At 41.2% G+C, this 15,106-nt stretch overlaps 1 protein-coding gene across 1 annotated transcript; it reads left to right on the top strand.

The window, feature by feature from the left end:
• Positions 1-12,007: 12,007 nt before the first annotated feature.
• On the top strand, positions 12,008-14,095 carry LOC131154561 (transcription factor TCP7). The gene has a single exon (XM_058107400.1). It carries the CDS (start codon positions 12,321-12,323, stop codon positions 13,128-13,130), a length of 810 nt encoding a protein of 269 aa, XP_057963383.1. The 5' UTR covers positions 12,008-12,320; the 3' UTR covers positions 13,131-14,095.
• Positions 14,096-15,106: the final 1,011 nt, after the last annotated feature.

The raw sequence follows: 15,106 nt of genomic DNA, 5'->3' as shown, positions 1-15,106 counted from the left end.
GTGGGCTGTTTTTTTCAATCAGTCAACAATCACCCAGATAGCATTCTGACCATGCAGTGTCGGTGGTAACATAGTGACAAAATCCATGGATATATGATCCCACTTTCACTGAAGGATGTGGAGTGGCTGCAACTGTCCTACCGGCCTTTGGTGCTCAGCCTTTATCTGCTGGCACGTCAAACACTACTGCACAAATTCAGCCATCTCTCTATTCATTTCGCTTCACCAGAAAGTCTTTCGAAGATCCCGATACATTTTAGTACTACCAGGATGAACTGTGTATAGGGATCTGTGAGCCTCCTCCAATATAGTCCTCTTGATCTCAGCATCTGCAGGAACGCATAGTCTAGCACGAAACCTCAAGGCTCCATCCTCTGAAATATTGAACTCCCCTTCCTGTCCATCCCGCACTTTCTCTACCAACTCTGCATCATTCTTCTGTGCAGCTTTAGTTTTCTCCTACAAGGTAGGTTGTACCACCAAGTTGGCAATGAATGTATGGTGATCACCCTCTATCAGCTCCATGTCTAACCTCTCCAAATCCATCTAGATAGGGTGCTGAATCTCCACTGCTGACACCACTGCTCCTATTGTTTTCCTGCATAGTGCATTAGCCACTACGTTTGCTTTCCTTCGATGGTATCTAATAGTACAATCATAATCCTTGATGAGCTCTAACCATATTCTATAATGCATATTCAAATCTTTTTGGGTGAAGAAATACTTTAAACTTTTATGATCAGTGAAGATCTCGTATTTCCCACCATAAAGATAATGCCTTCAGATTTTCAAAGCATACACCACTATAGCTAACTTTAGATCGTGCATAGGGTAGTTCTTTTCATACTCTTTAAGCTGTCTAGATGCACAGGTGATGACTCTCCCATTCTGCATCAACACACACCCGAGTCCCTTTTAGGACGCGTCACTGTATATCATAAAACCATCTTCCCCTGATGGGATAGACAATACTAGTGTAGTGACTAGCTGCCGCTTCCTCTCCTAAAAGCTCTACTCACACTCATCCTTCCAGTAAAATTTCACATTCTTTCTCGTGATTCGTGTCAATGGATCCAAAAATCTAGAGAAGCCATCCATGAAACGCCGGTAATACCCTGCTAGACCTAGGAAGCTTCAGACCTCCTGAGCATTCACTGGTCTCACCCAACTCACTACTACCTCTATTTTACTCAGATTAACTGATATATCGTCCCCAGAGATCACATTCTTGAGGAAAGTAATCTGCCTCAACCAGAATTCACATTTCTTGAATTTAGCATACAGTTTCTTTTCCCTCAGCACCTACAAAACTAGTCTCAAATGACCCTCGTGCTCCTCAAGACTCTTTGAGTAGACCAATATATCATCAATGAATACCACAACAAACTGGTCTAAGTACTGATAGAACACCCGATTCGTTAAATCCAGGAACACCACTGGTGCGTTGGTCAATCTGAACGGTATTACCTAGAACTCGTAGTGCCCGTACCTGGTTCAGAATGCTATCTTTGATACGTCCTCTACCTTGACTTTCACTTGGTGATAGCTTGATTGAAGGTCAATTTTGGAGTATACTTGGGTCCCCTAGAGTTGGTCAAATAAATCATCAATTCTGGGAAGAGGATATTTATTTTTTACTGTCAGTTTATTTATTTCTCTATAAATTATGCACATCCTCATGGTCCCATCTTTATTTTTCACAAACAGAACTAGGGCTGCCCAAGGTGACACACTGAGCCTAAGAAATCCTTTATCCAGCAATTCCTGCAACTGATCTTTCAATTCCTTCAATTCAGCTGGAGTCATTCTATACAGCGCTTTAAATATTGGTGCCGACCCTAGTAACAGATCCATAGGGAATTCGATCTCTCGATCTGGTGGTAAGCTAGGTAATTCCTCTAAAAAAATATTTAGAAATTTTCTACCCACTAGAATATCAGCCTATTTCAATTCTTCGTTCAGCAACTCTTTTATGTAAGCTACATATCCCTAGCATCCACCCTGTATCAGTCTCCTCGCCTAAATAGCTGACACTATCTACAACGAGGCACATACGCGTGAACCCATGAATTTGTATTCTTGCTCACCTGGGGCTTTGAAAATCCCTTCTTTCCGATAGCAAAATATGCTGGCATGATTGGCTACCAGCCAATTTATACCTAATATTACATCAAAGCATTGCATATCTAATATCACAAGATTAGCTGGTAGTACATTCCCCTAAATGCCCACTGGAAAGTTCCTAAGTACCTTCATACACCTCACAATAGATCCTGTCAGTGTGGGTACAGACAATTCAACATCAAACAATTGTGCCTCTACCCCGATTGCTTTAACATACCCCATCGATACAAAAGAATAGGTGGCACCTATATCAAATAAAACAACTTTGTATGATAAAACAGTAAGGATACCTATCACAATGTGTCCTATATCAAATACAACAACTTTATATGGTAAAACAGTAAGGATACCTATCACGAAGTCTCTAGCAGTCTCAGCATCTCCCGGCGTCAACGCATAAACCCTTGCCAATGTCGTGTTCCTTTGCTGGCCCCTATGGGGCGCCTGATAACCACCCCTAAGTGGTCTATGAGCTAGTGCATAGATCAGCGGTCCCCAACATAATCGTGCCATATGGCCAAATCTCCTGCACCAATAGCTGACATTCTCTTCCAACCGACATTCACCTAGGTGCCTCCAGCCACATCTAGGACAGATAGGAATAATCTTCCCACCCTGAGCACCACTGTACCCCATCATCTTTCTCTGACCTCCTCCATGTTGGTCTCCTCTCCATGGGCCCCGGTTGGGACCTGCTAGGAAACCCAATAGCGTGGGCCTCTTCCTCTGGTTAGGTACTCCTACATCTACCTGCTCACTCTCCTCTGCTACTGTAACTCTATTAACCAGCTCAGAGAAATCCTGCATCTTTAGTACTACAACCTACTTGTATATATCTCATCTCAAACCCCGCTCAAACATTCTGGTTTTCTTAACTTCATCTGGTACTATATATGGAGCGAATTGTGACAGTTCGATGAATTTCGCCGCATATTACTGAACTATCAATGATCCCTAGGTCAAACTTAGAAACTCCTGTATTTTAGCCACTTTAATCATGATAGGATAATATCTGTCAAACAATATGTCTCTGAATCGGGCCCAGGTCATCGGCACCAGAATGGTTCTCTACTCCCCTAGCAATTTTGTGGCCACCCACCATCTTTCGGCCTCTCTTACCAACTTATACGTGGCATAAAGGACCCTCTGCTCATCGATGCAGTGGAGCACCATCAGTACCTTTCTATCTCCTGCATCCAGTTCTCTACAACTGCACAATCAGTTGTTCTCGAAAATGCTAAAGGGTTCATCTTCGTGAATTTTTCTATCACGCACCCCTACGTAGTAAATGGACCTCCCTGCTCCCTGGAGCTCCGTGCAATCTTTGTCATGACTTGCTGAACTACACTGCGTAATAATGCATCTGAGACCCCACCTCCTGCACTAGAAGGCCCTACTCTATCATTGCCACTAGCGTGGGACCTACTAGATCCTGGGTCCATCTTGTAATAATGCCAAATTATTCTGAGAATCTGAACCTTACAATGCTACTCTAATTGAAATACCCCGTACCTCCTACCACTAATTTAGGGTTTAGTCCTACTATAAGGAAATAGAAATCAACGATAGTTTACTATGATTTTCTTGAAATCGTCACCCTAGGAAAATCACAGAAACCACCCTGAAATTCTTACTTCCAGAATGCAGAACAGAACCCTAAATTCTCATCCTAATTTCCCAACATTATCTTACTGATATTTTATTCTATCCCAATTTCTATCATTCCTCAAAATCCATTCCTACATTCTGGTATTGTTTTCCGCTGCACTCTAGAGTCTATAGAACCTAGCAACCTAGGCTCTAATCCCAAACTGTAACGACCTGAAATCTATACCATTTTTTTTCAAATAAATAAACTTTGTTATATACTTTATTTTACTCTAATACCCTTTGGATTATCTACTATAACATCTCAGGCCCCAAATGAGCAATGAGGAAACCCTGTTCATTTTGCACAACTATGCAGCAAAAAACATAAAATTATACATCCATATTTACGATATCAGAATTCCATAATTCCTCAAAATATACATACACAAAAACACATCTCCCAGTAACATCCACCAAGACACTGGAAAACTACCCAAAAACACATATCCCTGAAAATACTTACCCCTCAACTAGGGCAGTACAACAATCCCTCTATCGGCAAGCCTGATATGCTCGTCTAGCTGGATCACCCAATAAATGTTAAATCACTAGGATGAGACAATGCTCAGTAAGAGGAAACATGCTACTACTAGTGTGTGGTGACTGAGTTCCATAAACACTATACTAAAAATTATTTGAAACTATAAAAGTCGATAAAACAACATACAATGCAACTTGCATCTATTATAATTTAAAATACAACTGTCATATCTGAGTTTTCTACTTTTTTATACTTCCAGTATTATACTATATTTGCTGATATTCTGTAAAACTGTATACATAAACATAATTGTGATATTTACCCTAAAAAATTATACATCATGATTTAACCCCTCATAACGGGGTTGTGCGGCCCGTAGGCGCGATTTAACTCTGGTTGGCCTACAAAAATAAGTCAACTATAACTCTACCAATCCTCAACTCGTCCATTTGCAAACACTCCGAGGCATGGTAGTGGTACCTACCTCATCAAACCGGACACCTCAACCCAGTCTTTTAGGGAGCCTGCAATCTCTCCAGGCACGGTTGACGAAAATTTTCCCCACTCTATCTGAGATGTGTGGTTACACTCTGATCTATAATAACAACGGTACCATGCTCTATTGATATCTGAACTGATTCATCAGGGTCTGATACTGTATAATACTATTTCCTATATATACATCTTACTATTTCATCATGATTATAAAATAACCATGACACCAAAAATTGTTCTGAAAATACTTTAATATCTGAACTGTAATAGATATAATATTTGATATGTAATATCTGAACTGTATAAGCTATAATATTAGTGTTATGGCTTTGAAATTCTAGGAATCATGGAAATCTGTAAATGTTATAAAATATCTATCTGTACAATATCTATCTGTAAAATATATCTATCTCTATAATATATTTGTCTGTATAATATCTATCTATAAAATACATCTAACTGTAAATACACTATAATTCATAATTCTGTAAAGTCTGGTAAAACATATTTCTTCATACATACTATAAATCATAATAATCTATAAACTATGGAATTTCTGTACTAATATGATAATGTCTCATGCCACACAACTTAAATAAATAAATATTTCATATCCCAAAAGCTATATCTTATAATATACGAATAATTTGCATACTAGATAATAATCTGAAAAACATGTAATTTACTGATAAACATTCTAAAATTCCTAACATAGCATATTTCCCTTACCTATTTGTCTGGGAGGCTTGCCTCCAATTTGACATGCATGCTCTCGGTGTACCAACCTCAAAATCCTATAATTACATATATATATATATATATATATATATATATATATATATAATTTCCTCAATAAAACACTATATTTCCCAGAAAATCAACATACTCACATTTCCTGAATCTGCCTATTCATAATTTCCTAAACTATAATTTACCTGGGTTCATGGAAAAATAATCGATAAGGTCCTCAACGCATGCCTACAAGGTCCCAAAAATACCCTAACCCTGAAATCATAACACCCTAATTTACTCCACAAAACACCTATATATTCTCATGCAACACAAAATTTGGGCTCAGATAAACCTGGTAATATTGGAAATATTAAAATAATCTACTTACGCTGAAATTGAATGGTGCCCAAACTTCTCAAATCAACATTTTGCTTCGGCTAGGTTGTAAAGAATCTCCCCAGGATCAACCTGGTAGCTTCTAATTGTCGAATCAGGGAGAAACAGAACCAGAAATCTAGAGAGAAGGTGGAGGGTTTGTTTTCTAGAGAGAGAAAGTGAAATGGGATGAGTTTCTATGCTGAAAAGTGAATTTTTGGCTATATATAGGTGGCTGGCCACGTGGCCTCGTCAACAAGCTTTGACACCTCATCAACGAGAATAAGAAGGAGGTTCATCGACGAACACATAACCCTCGTCGATGAATCTCAGGCCCAACAATCCACCCTCTCAGTAAGTTCTCGTCAACAAGACACGTGTCCCCGTTTATGTGCCCAAGAAGACTACTCGTTGACGAGACCCTGCTGAGTCCTCCCCTTTGAAATTCCCTTTTCTCTCATTCCTTTTATTATTTAATTGCAATAATTCTTCGAGTCTCTACATTTTTGAAGATCGATCTATAGTCAGGGTATCACCAGGTGAAAGTTAAGACTGAGGATGTTGGGAAGATTGCTTTCCAAACCAAATATGATCACTACGAGTTTCTGGCCATGCCATTTGGGTTGACTAATGCTCCGATGGTATTTATAGACCTAATGAATAGGGTATTCCATGAATACCTATACTAGTTCGTAGTCGTATTCATGGACGATATTATGGTATATTCTAGGACTTCAAAAGAGCATGAAAATCATATGAGGTTAGTGCTTCGGATACTGTGGGAAAGGAAGTTGTATGCAAAGCTGAAGAAATGCGAGTTCTGATTGAACTAGGTTGCATTTCTAGGCCATATCGTGTCGGGAGGTGGTATCTCAGTTGATCTAGGTAAGATTGAAGTAGTGGTTGACTGGGTGAAACCGAAGAGCGTGTAGGAAGTTTAGAGTTCTCTTAGACTGGCAGGGTACTATCATTGGTTCGTGGAGGGATTCTCTAAGTTGTCTGGCCCTCTAACACGGTTAACGAGGAAGGACGTGAAATTTTTTTAGACCCATGATTGTGATCAGAGTTTCCAGGAGTTGAAACATCAACTGGTCACTGCTCTAATTTTGACCATCCCATTTGGGGACGGTGGTATTGTGATTTACGACGACGCATCTCTGAAGGGTTTGGGACGTGTGCTGATGCAACAGGGGAAAGTGATTGCTTATGCTTCTCGGTAACTCAAGGAGTACGAGAAGAATTACCCTATGCATGACCTGGAGTTAGCGGCAGTGGTGTATGCATTGAAGATCTGGAGACACTACTTGTACGATGAATAGTGTGAGATCTTTACGAACCACAAAAGCCTTAAATACTTTTTAACATAGAAAGAGTTGAACATGAGGTAGAGGAGGTAGCTTGAACTAATCAAGGACTACGATTGCATTATCTATTATCACCAAGGAAAGGCTAACATGCTAACTGATGCGTTGAGTCAGAAGTTAGAGTATGCGTCAGTATCCACAATGGTAGATTAGCATCATATCAGGAGGGGTGTGGAGAGTCTTGGCATGGAATTGGTGAACGAAAATCACCAAACTTTCATTACTAGCTTGGTGATCTAGCCAACATTGTTTGAGAGGATTAAAGCTGCATAGGCAAATGATGTGGAGTTAGTGGAGACTGTGGAGAAAGTACAACAGGGACTAACTATAGATTTTAGTATCTCCAATGGTGGTGTATTGCGGTTTGGAACCAGACTGTGTGTTTCAAACGATGAGGAGATAAAGAGGACTATTATGGAGGAGGCGCATCGTTTTTTAAATACGGTACATCCAGGTAGCACGAAGATGTATCGAGATTTGCGCGAATCTTTCTGGTGGAGTGGCATAAAAAGGGAGATTACTTGATTTATGGCGCATTTTCTAACGTGTTAGTAGGTAAAAGCTGAACATTAGAGGCCGAGAGGGCTGTTACAGCCATTAAGCATTTAGGAGCGAAAAGTGGAGCACGTCTCCATGGACTTTGTCACCAGGTTGCCACCAGCATTTCATGGGCAGAATGCAATCTAGGTGATCATTGACAAGTTGACTAAATCTGCTCACTTTGTGCCGATGAAGGTTAGTTACCCTTTGAGTAGGCTAGCAGACCTATACGTGCAGGAGATAGTCAGAATGCACGGGGTACGGTGTCCATTGTTCAAATCGAGACCCAAGGTTCACTTCTCAGTTCTGGAAGAGCTTATAGGAAGCACTGGGGACGAAACTTACTTTCAGTACAGCGTTCCACTCCCAGAATAATGGACAATCAGAGAGGATGATACAGATCTTGGAGGATATGTTATGAGCTTGTGAGTTAGACTTCGACGGTAGTTGGATGCAGTCCTATCGTTGGTGGAGTTCGCTTATAATAATAGCTTCTAAGCTAGTATCGGGATGACACCATTCGAAGCATTGTATGGTCAGAGGTGTCGATCTCCCCTGTACTAGGATGAGGTCAGTGAACGGCAGATATTGGGACCCAAACTCGTGCAGCAGGCTTCTAAGAAGGTTAGATTGATTAGGGATAGAATTAAATCAGCTCAGAGTTAGCAGAAGAGTTATGCGGATGTGCGCCATCAAGAGTAGGAATTCAAGGTGGGGGGGGGGGTGTAAGATATTCCTGAGGATCGCTTTGATGAAGGGAGTGATGAGGTTCAGAAAGAATGGAAAGCTGAGCCTAAGGTATATAGGACCATTCAAGGTACTTGAGCGAGTGGGTCCAGTGGCCTACAGGATTGCACTACTCCCAACGCTTTCTAGGATCCACGATGTGTTCCACGTATCTATATTGAGGAGGTACGTGCTGGATCCGTCACATGTGATTAGTTATGAATCTTTGGAGATTGGGGATGCTTTGGCGTATAAGGAGATACCTGTTCAGATTTTGGACCAAAAGGTATAGAAGCTGCGTACCAAGGAGATATCGTTAGTGAAAGTGCTGTGGTAGAATCACGTGGTTGAGGAAGCTTCTTGGGAATTAGAGATGAAAATACGTCGAAAATATCCACATTTTTTCTAAGGAATAGAGTTGCAGAGTCGGTTAGGTAGGTATGTAATGTTTCTGTTAATTAGAGTAATGATGTGTGGTTAGTCTCTGAGAAAGTTTTGTGATATTGTGAGCTCCCGAGACAGTGGATATGTAACCACAGTATTCCTCCGCCATAAGTGAGGGTATGTAATATATTTGGGACGGTACTACTATGTGGGTGACCGCTAGCTCTTCCTAGAGTTGGGTATGCATTTAGGTATATTGATGAATTAGCAAGTGAGTGATTGCAAATTTCAAGGACAAAATTTTTGTAAGGAAGGGAGGTTGTAAGAACTCGACCCAAGAAATATGGATTAAATAAATAAGAAAAGGGAAAGGAATTTGAAAAATGGGAAACAATAGGGCTCGTTGACGAGGATCCTTCTATCATCGACAAAATCTCTTCTGTGGCTTGTTGATGAAATTCAGAGGCTCTTCAACGAGAGGATACCGAGAGATTTTTGAAACTATGGAATCTCAAGTTCGTCGACGAGGCCAACTCCATCATCGATGAATGCCCTTCTTTTGCTCGTCAACGAGACTAGCCGGGTCAAAGCTCTATAAGTTGAATTTTCATTTGCTTAATGGTTAAGAAAACACAAATCCTCTCTCTCTCTCTCTCTCTCTCTCTCTCTCTCTCTCTCTCTCTCTTTAGACTCAAATTGGACTCTCTTTCTTTCTCTAAGATCTCGGGCCACTTGTTATCTGAATCAACAATCCGACTTTACTACGTGGATCAGAGGGGAATCTGTATGATTATAGCAGATCGGATCTTCGTTTTGAGGATTTCTGGGTTTTATCCTAAAATCGAGGTAAGGGTCTAAATCCGTTTTCGTTCGGTAGATCTGTGGTAAATAGGATTGTATTGAAGTTGTGTTCTTCGATTTTTAGGTTTTGGGGATCCCGTGTTGTTGTTTAGGACCATTTAGGTTCATGTTTCAATTTTCTAGAAAAGGTAAGAGGATTTTGTTTATATTAGTTATTTGTGAAATCTAATTCGGTAAAATTGTGGTTTACGATGATGCGGATGTTTTGAATACTTATTTGGAAAAATCTATTGGGTGAATTATTCGTGAAATCTGATTCAGTAAAATTGTGGTTTACGATGATGCAGATGTTTTGAATACTTATTTGGGAAAATCTATTGGGTGAAATGATGGGATTTTCGGGCTACAGTAATTTTGGGAAAAATGGGGTTTCAGGTATCATCTCAGTTTCTGTTGGAAAATTACATATATGAATAAATTATAGTATAGAGATGACCTTACCTTTATTTATGTTCAACTGTATTCTCGAAGTAAATATGATGTGATTATTTATTTATCCAAATAAGTGTGTCATGGGCTTGTGTATTTAAATGAGTTGAGTTGTGAAATGCTGAAATGAGATATAGGAACAGGAGTTCCAAAATGTTCCAAGTTTTGTAAAAATGCTGAGTTGAAATAATACCATAGGCTGAGATATTGAGCCGAGTCGGAATAATATCGTAGGCTGAGATATTGAGCCGAGTCAGAATAATATCATAGGCTGAGATATTGATGTCGGATCAGACTAATATCGTAGGCTGAGATATTGATGCCGGATCGGAATAATATCGTAGGATGAGATATTGAGCCGAGTCAGAATAATACCATAGGCTGAGAAGTCCGGCTTTTGCCGAAGGTGTGAAATACCACCTATTATTCTGGTTTATCACCGAAGGGTGTGAGTCACCATATTCGTGCTGGTTCAACGTTGTGGAGGCTTATGCTATGCCAAGTTACTGAGGGCGTCGTATCATGCAGCCGACTTAGGTCGAAGAGTGTAACGACACTGGATAGATTGATTGATTTATGTTGTGAATTTACTGGAACTATGTTATGAAAATACTATAATGGTGAAATGTTATGTTTTACTGTTGAAATAACACTCATGTGCCCACACATTGATATAACCTGATTCGCTCTTACTGAGAAGTGTTTCACCCAAATCATACAAATGTGTTTCAAGTCCTTCAGATAGTCGAACCTAGCGTTCTAGCGATTTGGGAGTGTGATTTTGGTTAGCGTTGCATAAGTACTAGTGTAAGTACTGAATTGTAACCGGGGAGTGGTTTTGGTTTATGTAGACACCCAGGGTTATGTTTTTGGATTGTTGGTACTTAGACTCTAGTATGACATTATGAATGTAATAGGTTGAATTATTTCGTTGCGTATATTATGTGTATGTGATTGTGTATAGGGTACTCGCAAGCCCTACGAGGTCGGACCCTCATTTGTGTAGTATCATAGATGGCCGTATGATACAGGGACATATTAGGTTACTAAATCACACCTTGGGGCCCATTTCCGGGTTCAAGGCGTGACGTTATCATACGCATGTCAATTGATTGACGCTAAGCGATTGCACTAGTAAACTCTTTGATTCGAGAATCTATTAAATTTTCGATTAATTTATTCAAATTTTAAAATATTACATTGCTAAATTTTTTTTATTTAATTTGATATAAATTTAAGTATTATTTTATTAAGAATAAATGTTTATATATATATATATATTTAATAGTTGATTAACAGTGCGGGCTGCGGGAGTGCCTTTCACGAAGTCAGATGTTCAAACCCTCTCGGATTCGTTTCCACCCATGGACTCCTGAATTTACCCTCCTTTTGGAGTTGTGGGGTCAACTTTAAGGGGCGCAAGATTAGTCACGTGAACTGTAAAACGGACATGTGGATATCCTTTTACGAGACACGTGGATACCCGATGCGTAATTTAAAAAAAAAAAAAGGTTCATATAATTAACAAACTTAAATTTTAGGAGATTTTTTAAATAATTTTTAGAAATAATTTTTAAATAATTTAATTTTCTTTTAACATTTGTTGGGAAAGAAAATACAACTACAATGGGTCAAATTAGCGTAGTGTCAAGGACAAGACTGTTAAAGAGATGGGGAAGAGGGAGAGGGTAATTTTAATTTTTATGGGAGGGAAAGTTGGAAACAAACCAAGCCTTTCACTTGAAGTACGGAAGGATGATGGGTGGGGGCCCATCCTGACAACCCCACTTAAATTCTCCCCTCAGGAACCGGAGCTATCCATAAGCGCGTGCGCTAATCGCGTCCTCACACACGCTGGCTGCATGAAAGGGGTATGTGAGTGAGCTGAGCTGTAGGGTTTTTTTGTGTTGGCCCCACCACCCATGTGCCCCTTCTCCGGTCTCCACCAGCTCCTGCCGCTCAATGATTAGAGCTCTGTTTCCCCCTCTCCCTCCCACAACCTCTCTCTCTCTCTCTCTCTGCGGCCATAGCAGGCGCACACGAGGTTATCTCACCAGATATACCGACATCGGTTGCAGACTCTTCCTTGCTTCTCTCAGGGGGCCAACGATTCGGAACCCAAGTGTGGTGAGTAACAAAGAAGAGGAAGAAGATCACTTATGTCGACCTCAGACGGAGTAGGCAACGCCGTCAGTAACGGCGCCTTAATCGACCCCCAGCAACAACGGCAGCAGCAGCAGCAGCAGCCGCCGCCGCCGGGCAACGGCGCACTGGCGGTGAAGAAGCCTCCGTCCAAGGACCGTCACAGCAAGGTGGACGGCCGCGGACGGCGCATCCGCATGCCCATCATATGCGCCGCACGTGTCTTCCAGCTCACCCGCGAGCTCGGCCACAAGTCCGACGGCCAGACAATCGAGTGGCTCCTCCGCCAGGCCGAGCCCTCCATCATTGCCGCCACCGGCACGGGCACCACCCCCGCCAGCTTCTCCACCGTCTCCGTCTCCCTCCGCGGCGGCTCCTCCTCCGCCTCTTCCGCCTCAGCCTCCCTCGATCACAAACCCTCACAGTCCCTCCAACCCCTGCTCTCTCCCTCGCCGTTCATTCTCGGCAAGCGTCTCCGCGCTGACGACGCCGACGCCGTGGATGCTGCCGCCAAGGATGAAGCAGCCGCGGCCTCCGCTGTGATGGGCGCCTCCGCCGCCGGCGGCTTCTGGGCCGTGCCTGCTCGGCCGGATTTCGGTCAGATATGGAGCTTCGCAGCGGGTGCGACGCCGGAGATGGTAGTTCCTCCTATGACGTCGCAGCAGCAGCCGTCGGTGGCCGGGCGGTTCCACGGACAGCCGATGGGGGAGGCTTCGGCCGCTAGGGTTGGGAATTATCTTCCGATTGCGCAGGGGCATCTGAATTTGCTAGCGTCGTTGTCAAGCGCGTCGGCGTCGTCGGGACGGAGAGAAGACGATCCGCGCTGAACTCGTCGAGTTGTCGATGCTTTGTATTTGGCCTGCGTGAGTGTGTGTGGGGATGAGAATGGTCAGAGATTTAGGATTAGGGTTTTAGTGTCGACTGTCGAGTGTGTTTATTTTTGTTGGGGGCTTTTGGGGATTGAATTAGGGTTTGTGGAAGTTGAAACTATTGAGTACGAATTCAATTTAGGGTTTTTACTACTTCGTCTCATTGCCCACTTTCCCCCCTTGTTGCTTAATATTAGGATTTTAGTTTTCAACTGCTTAGGGTTTTGGGTATTGTTGAAGTCTTTAGAAAAGGGAGGGAGAGAGATGCAGAATTAACGTACGGCAGAGTGTGAGCTTCTCTGATCAAGGGAGGTTGGAGCTATGTGTAAATTGAGTAATTTTCTTCAGTGATGTGAGAAATTGGGGTTATGGCAGACTGTGAGCTATGGAGTTTCTCCATGGAAATTGCTCTTTCTTGCTACTTGGATTTAACCATGGACGATTATCTGAAGACCCGCAAGTTAGAGCACTGGCGGGGTCAAGTACTTAATGCTTCCCATGATTGTTCTAGAGCTTGGGAATCCAAAAATGGAGTCTTCATTGTGTGATTTTGCCGTAGAAATGCCACCCTAGCAATGCTGAACGACAATGGTAGTTTCTTGGCTGCTGTGGCAAATTGTTTCTGCTTTCACTCCGTCTCTCTCTCCCTCTCGAGAGTAATGATATGGAAGTAAGGTTGTGTGGATGAAAGTGAAAATGGAAAGAAGAAAAGGCTCTGGTTCTTGGCTCTGGAAGGGGGCCACTGTTTCTCCAATTCATCAGTATTGACAGTATTCTTAAAGCCATTTCTTAGATTTATGAGCGTGGAAGAAATAATGTAATTTCATGTATGTAAGTGGATTGCCTGGGGTTCCTGCTTGTGTGAATAAAAGAACCCCCCCTTCTGTTTATCAATTTCCATTTTTCCGTGTGTTCGACTTCAACTTCAACTTCATTCGTTCCCCTGCTGTCTCTCTATTCTTATTTCTGCTTAATTTTAGTGTGATCTGATTCTGCCCCACTGGGAAAATACATGCCCTGAATTATATTTTGAATCTATAAGGCTGATTTGACTATGCTCGTTCTAGATTCCAACGATAAATAGTTCATATTGTTTGGCGAAGAGGTTCCTCTCTCCCTGAGGTTCTTGCTCTAGGGCTTCACATGGCCGGGGTTGTCCAATTCTGTTCTTAGCCGTGTCCCCAATCCCCATCAGAGTGACGAGTAAAGGATTTTCATTATGCTTTTTCACATTCACCCAATTAATAAAAAGGAAAATTTTTTATGTTTGTGTGTATATTTAAGTCAGGAAAAAAAAAAAAAAAAAGAATTAGTTCGTTGGATTGAAGTTTACCAGATAAGTACGATTATGCATGTTAGATAACATCAATAATGAATATGTCATGCCGTTTTGCATACTAAGAAATATGCAATTTTATATTACAATTAGGTGTATAATCATTAGACCTTAATACTTTTTGTACATATGCCCCACTTTTCATGGAGAAGATTGAACATGAATTTATTGAATATGATATTCTCGTCAAGATTGTCTTTGTGCATCTCAAACAAGGTAAAATTTAGGCCTTTTGGCAACTGCTGCTCATAGGTTTGATCTATGTTGACGTTGGATTCTGTTCAGGATGTCGAAATGAGTAAGAATTTAGAAGGGGTAAAACAATTAAAATCACATGACATGAAGTCGCCATCATATTTTTTATTTTTTAAAAGATACAGAAAAAATTTTTAAAAGAAAATATCTTGAAAAAAGTCTGTAAAAATTAGATTTTAAGTTTAGGAATATATTTTTGCATAAGGAAGGTGGTTCACTAACCATCTAAGTCATCATTAGTCATTCAATACTCTCTAACGACGTCTAATCCTAGAACAATTACTAAAATTACAGTGATAGTATCACCATCTTAACACTCCAACATACTTTCAAGAAACTCATA

Source organism: Malania oleifera, chromosome 4, assembly GCF_029873635.1.
Source record: "Malania oleifera isolate guangnan ecotype guangnan chromosome 4, ASM2987363v1, whole genome shotgun sequence".
NCBI lineage: Eukaryota > Viridiplantae > Streptophyta > Magnoliopsida > Santalales > Ximeniaceae > Malania > Malania oleifera.
This window is presented reverse-complemented; position numbering and strand designations above follow the sequence as displayed.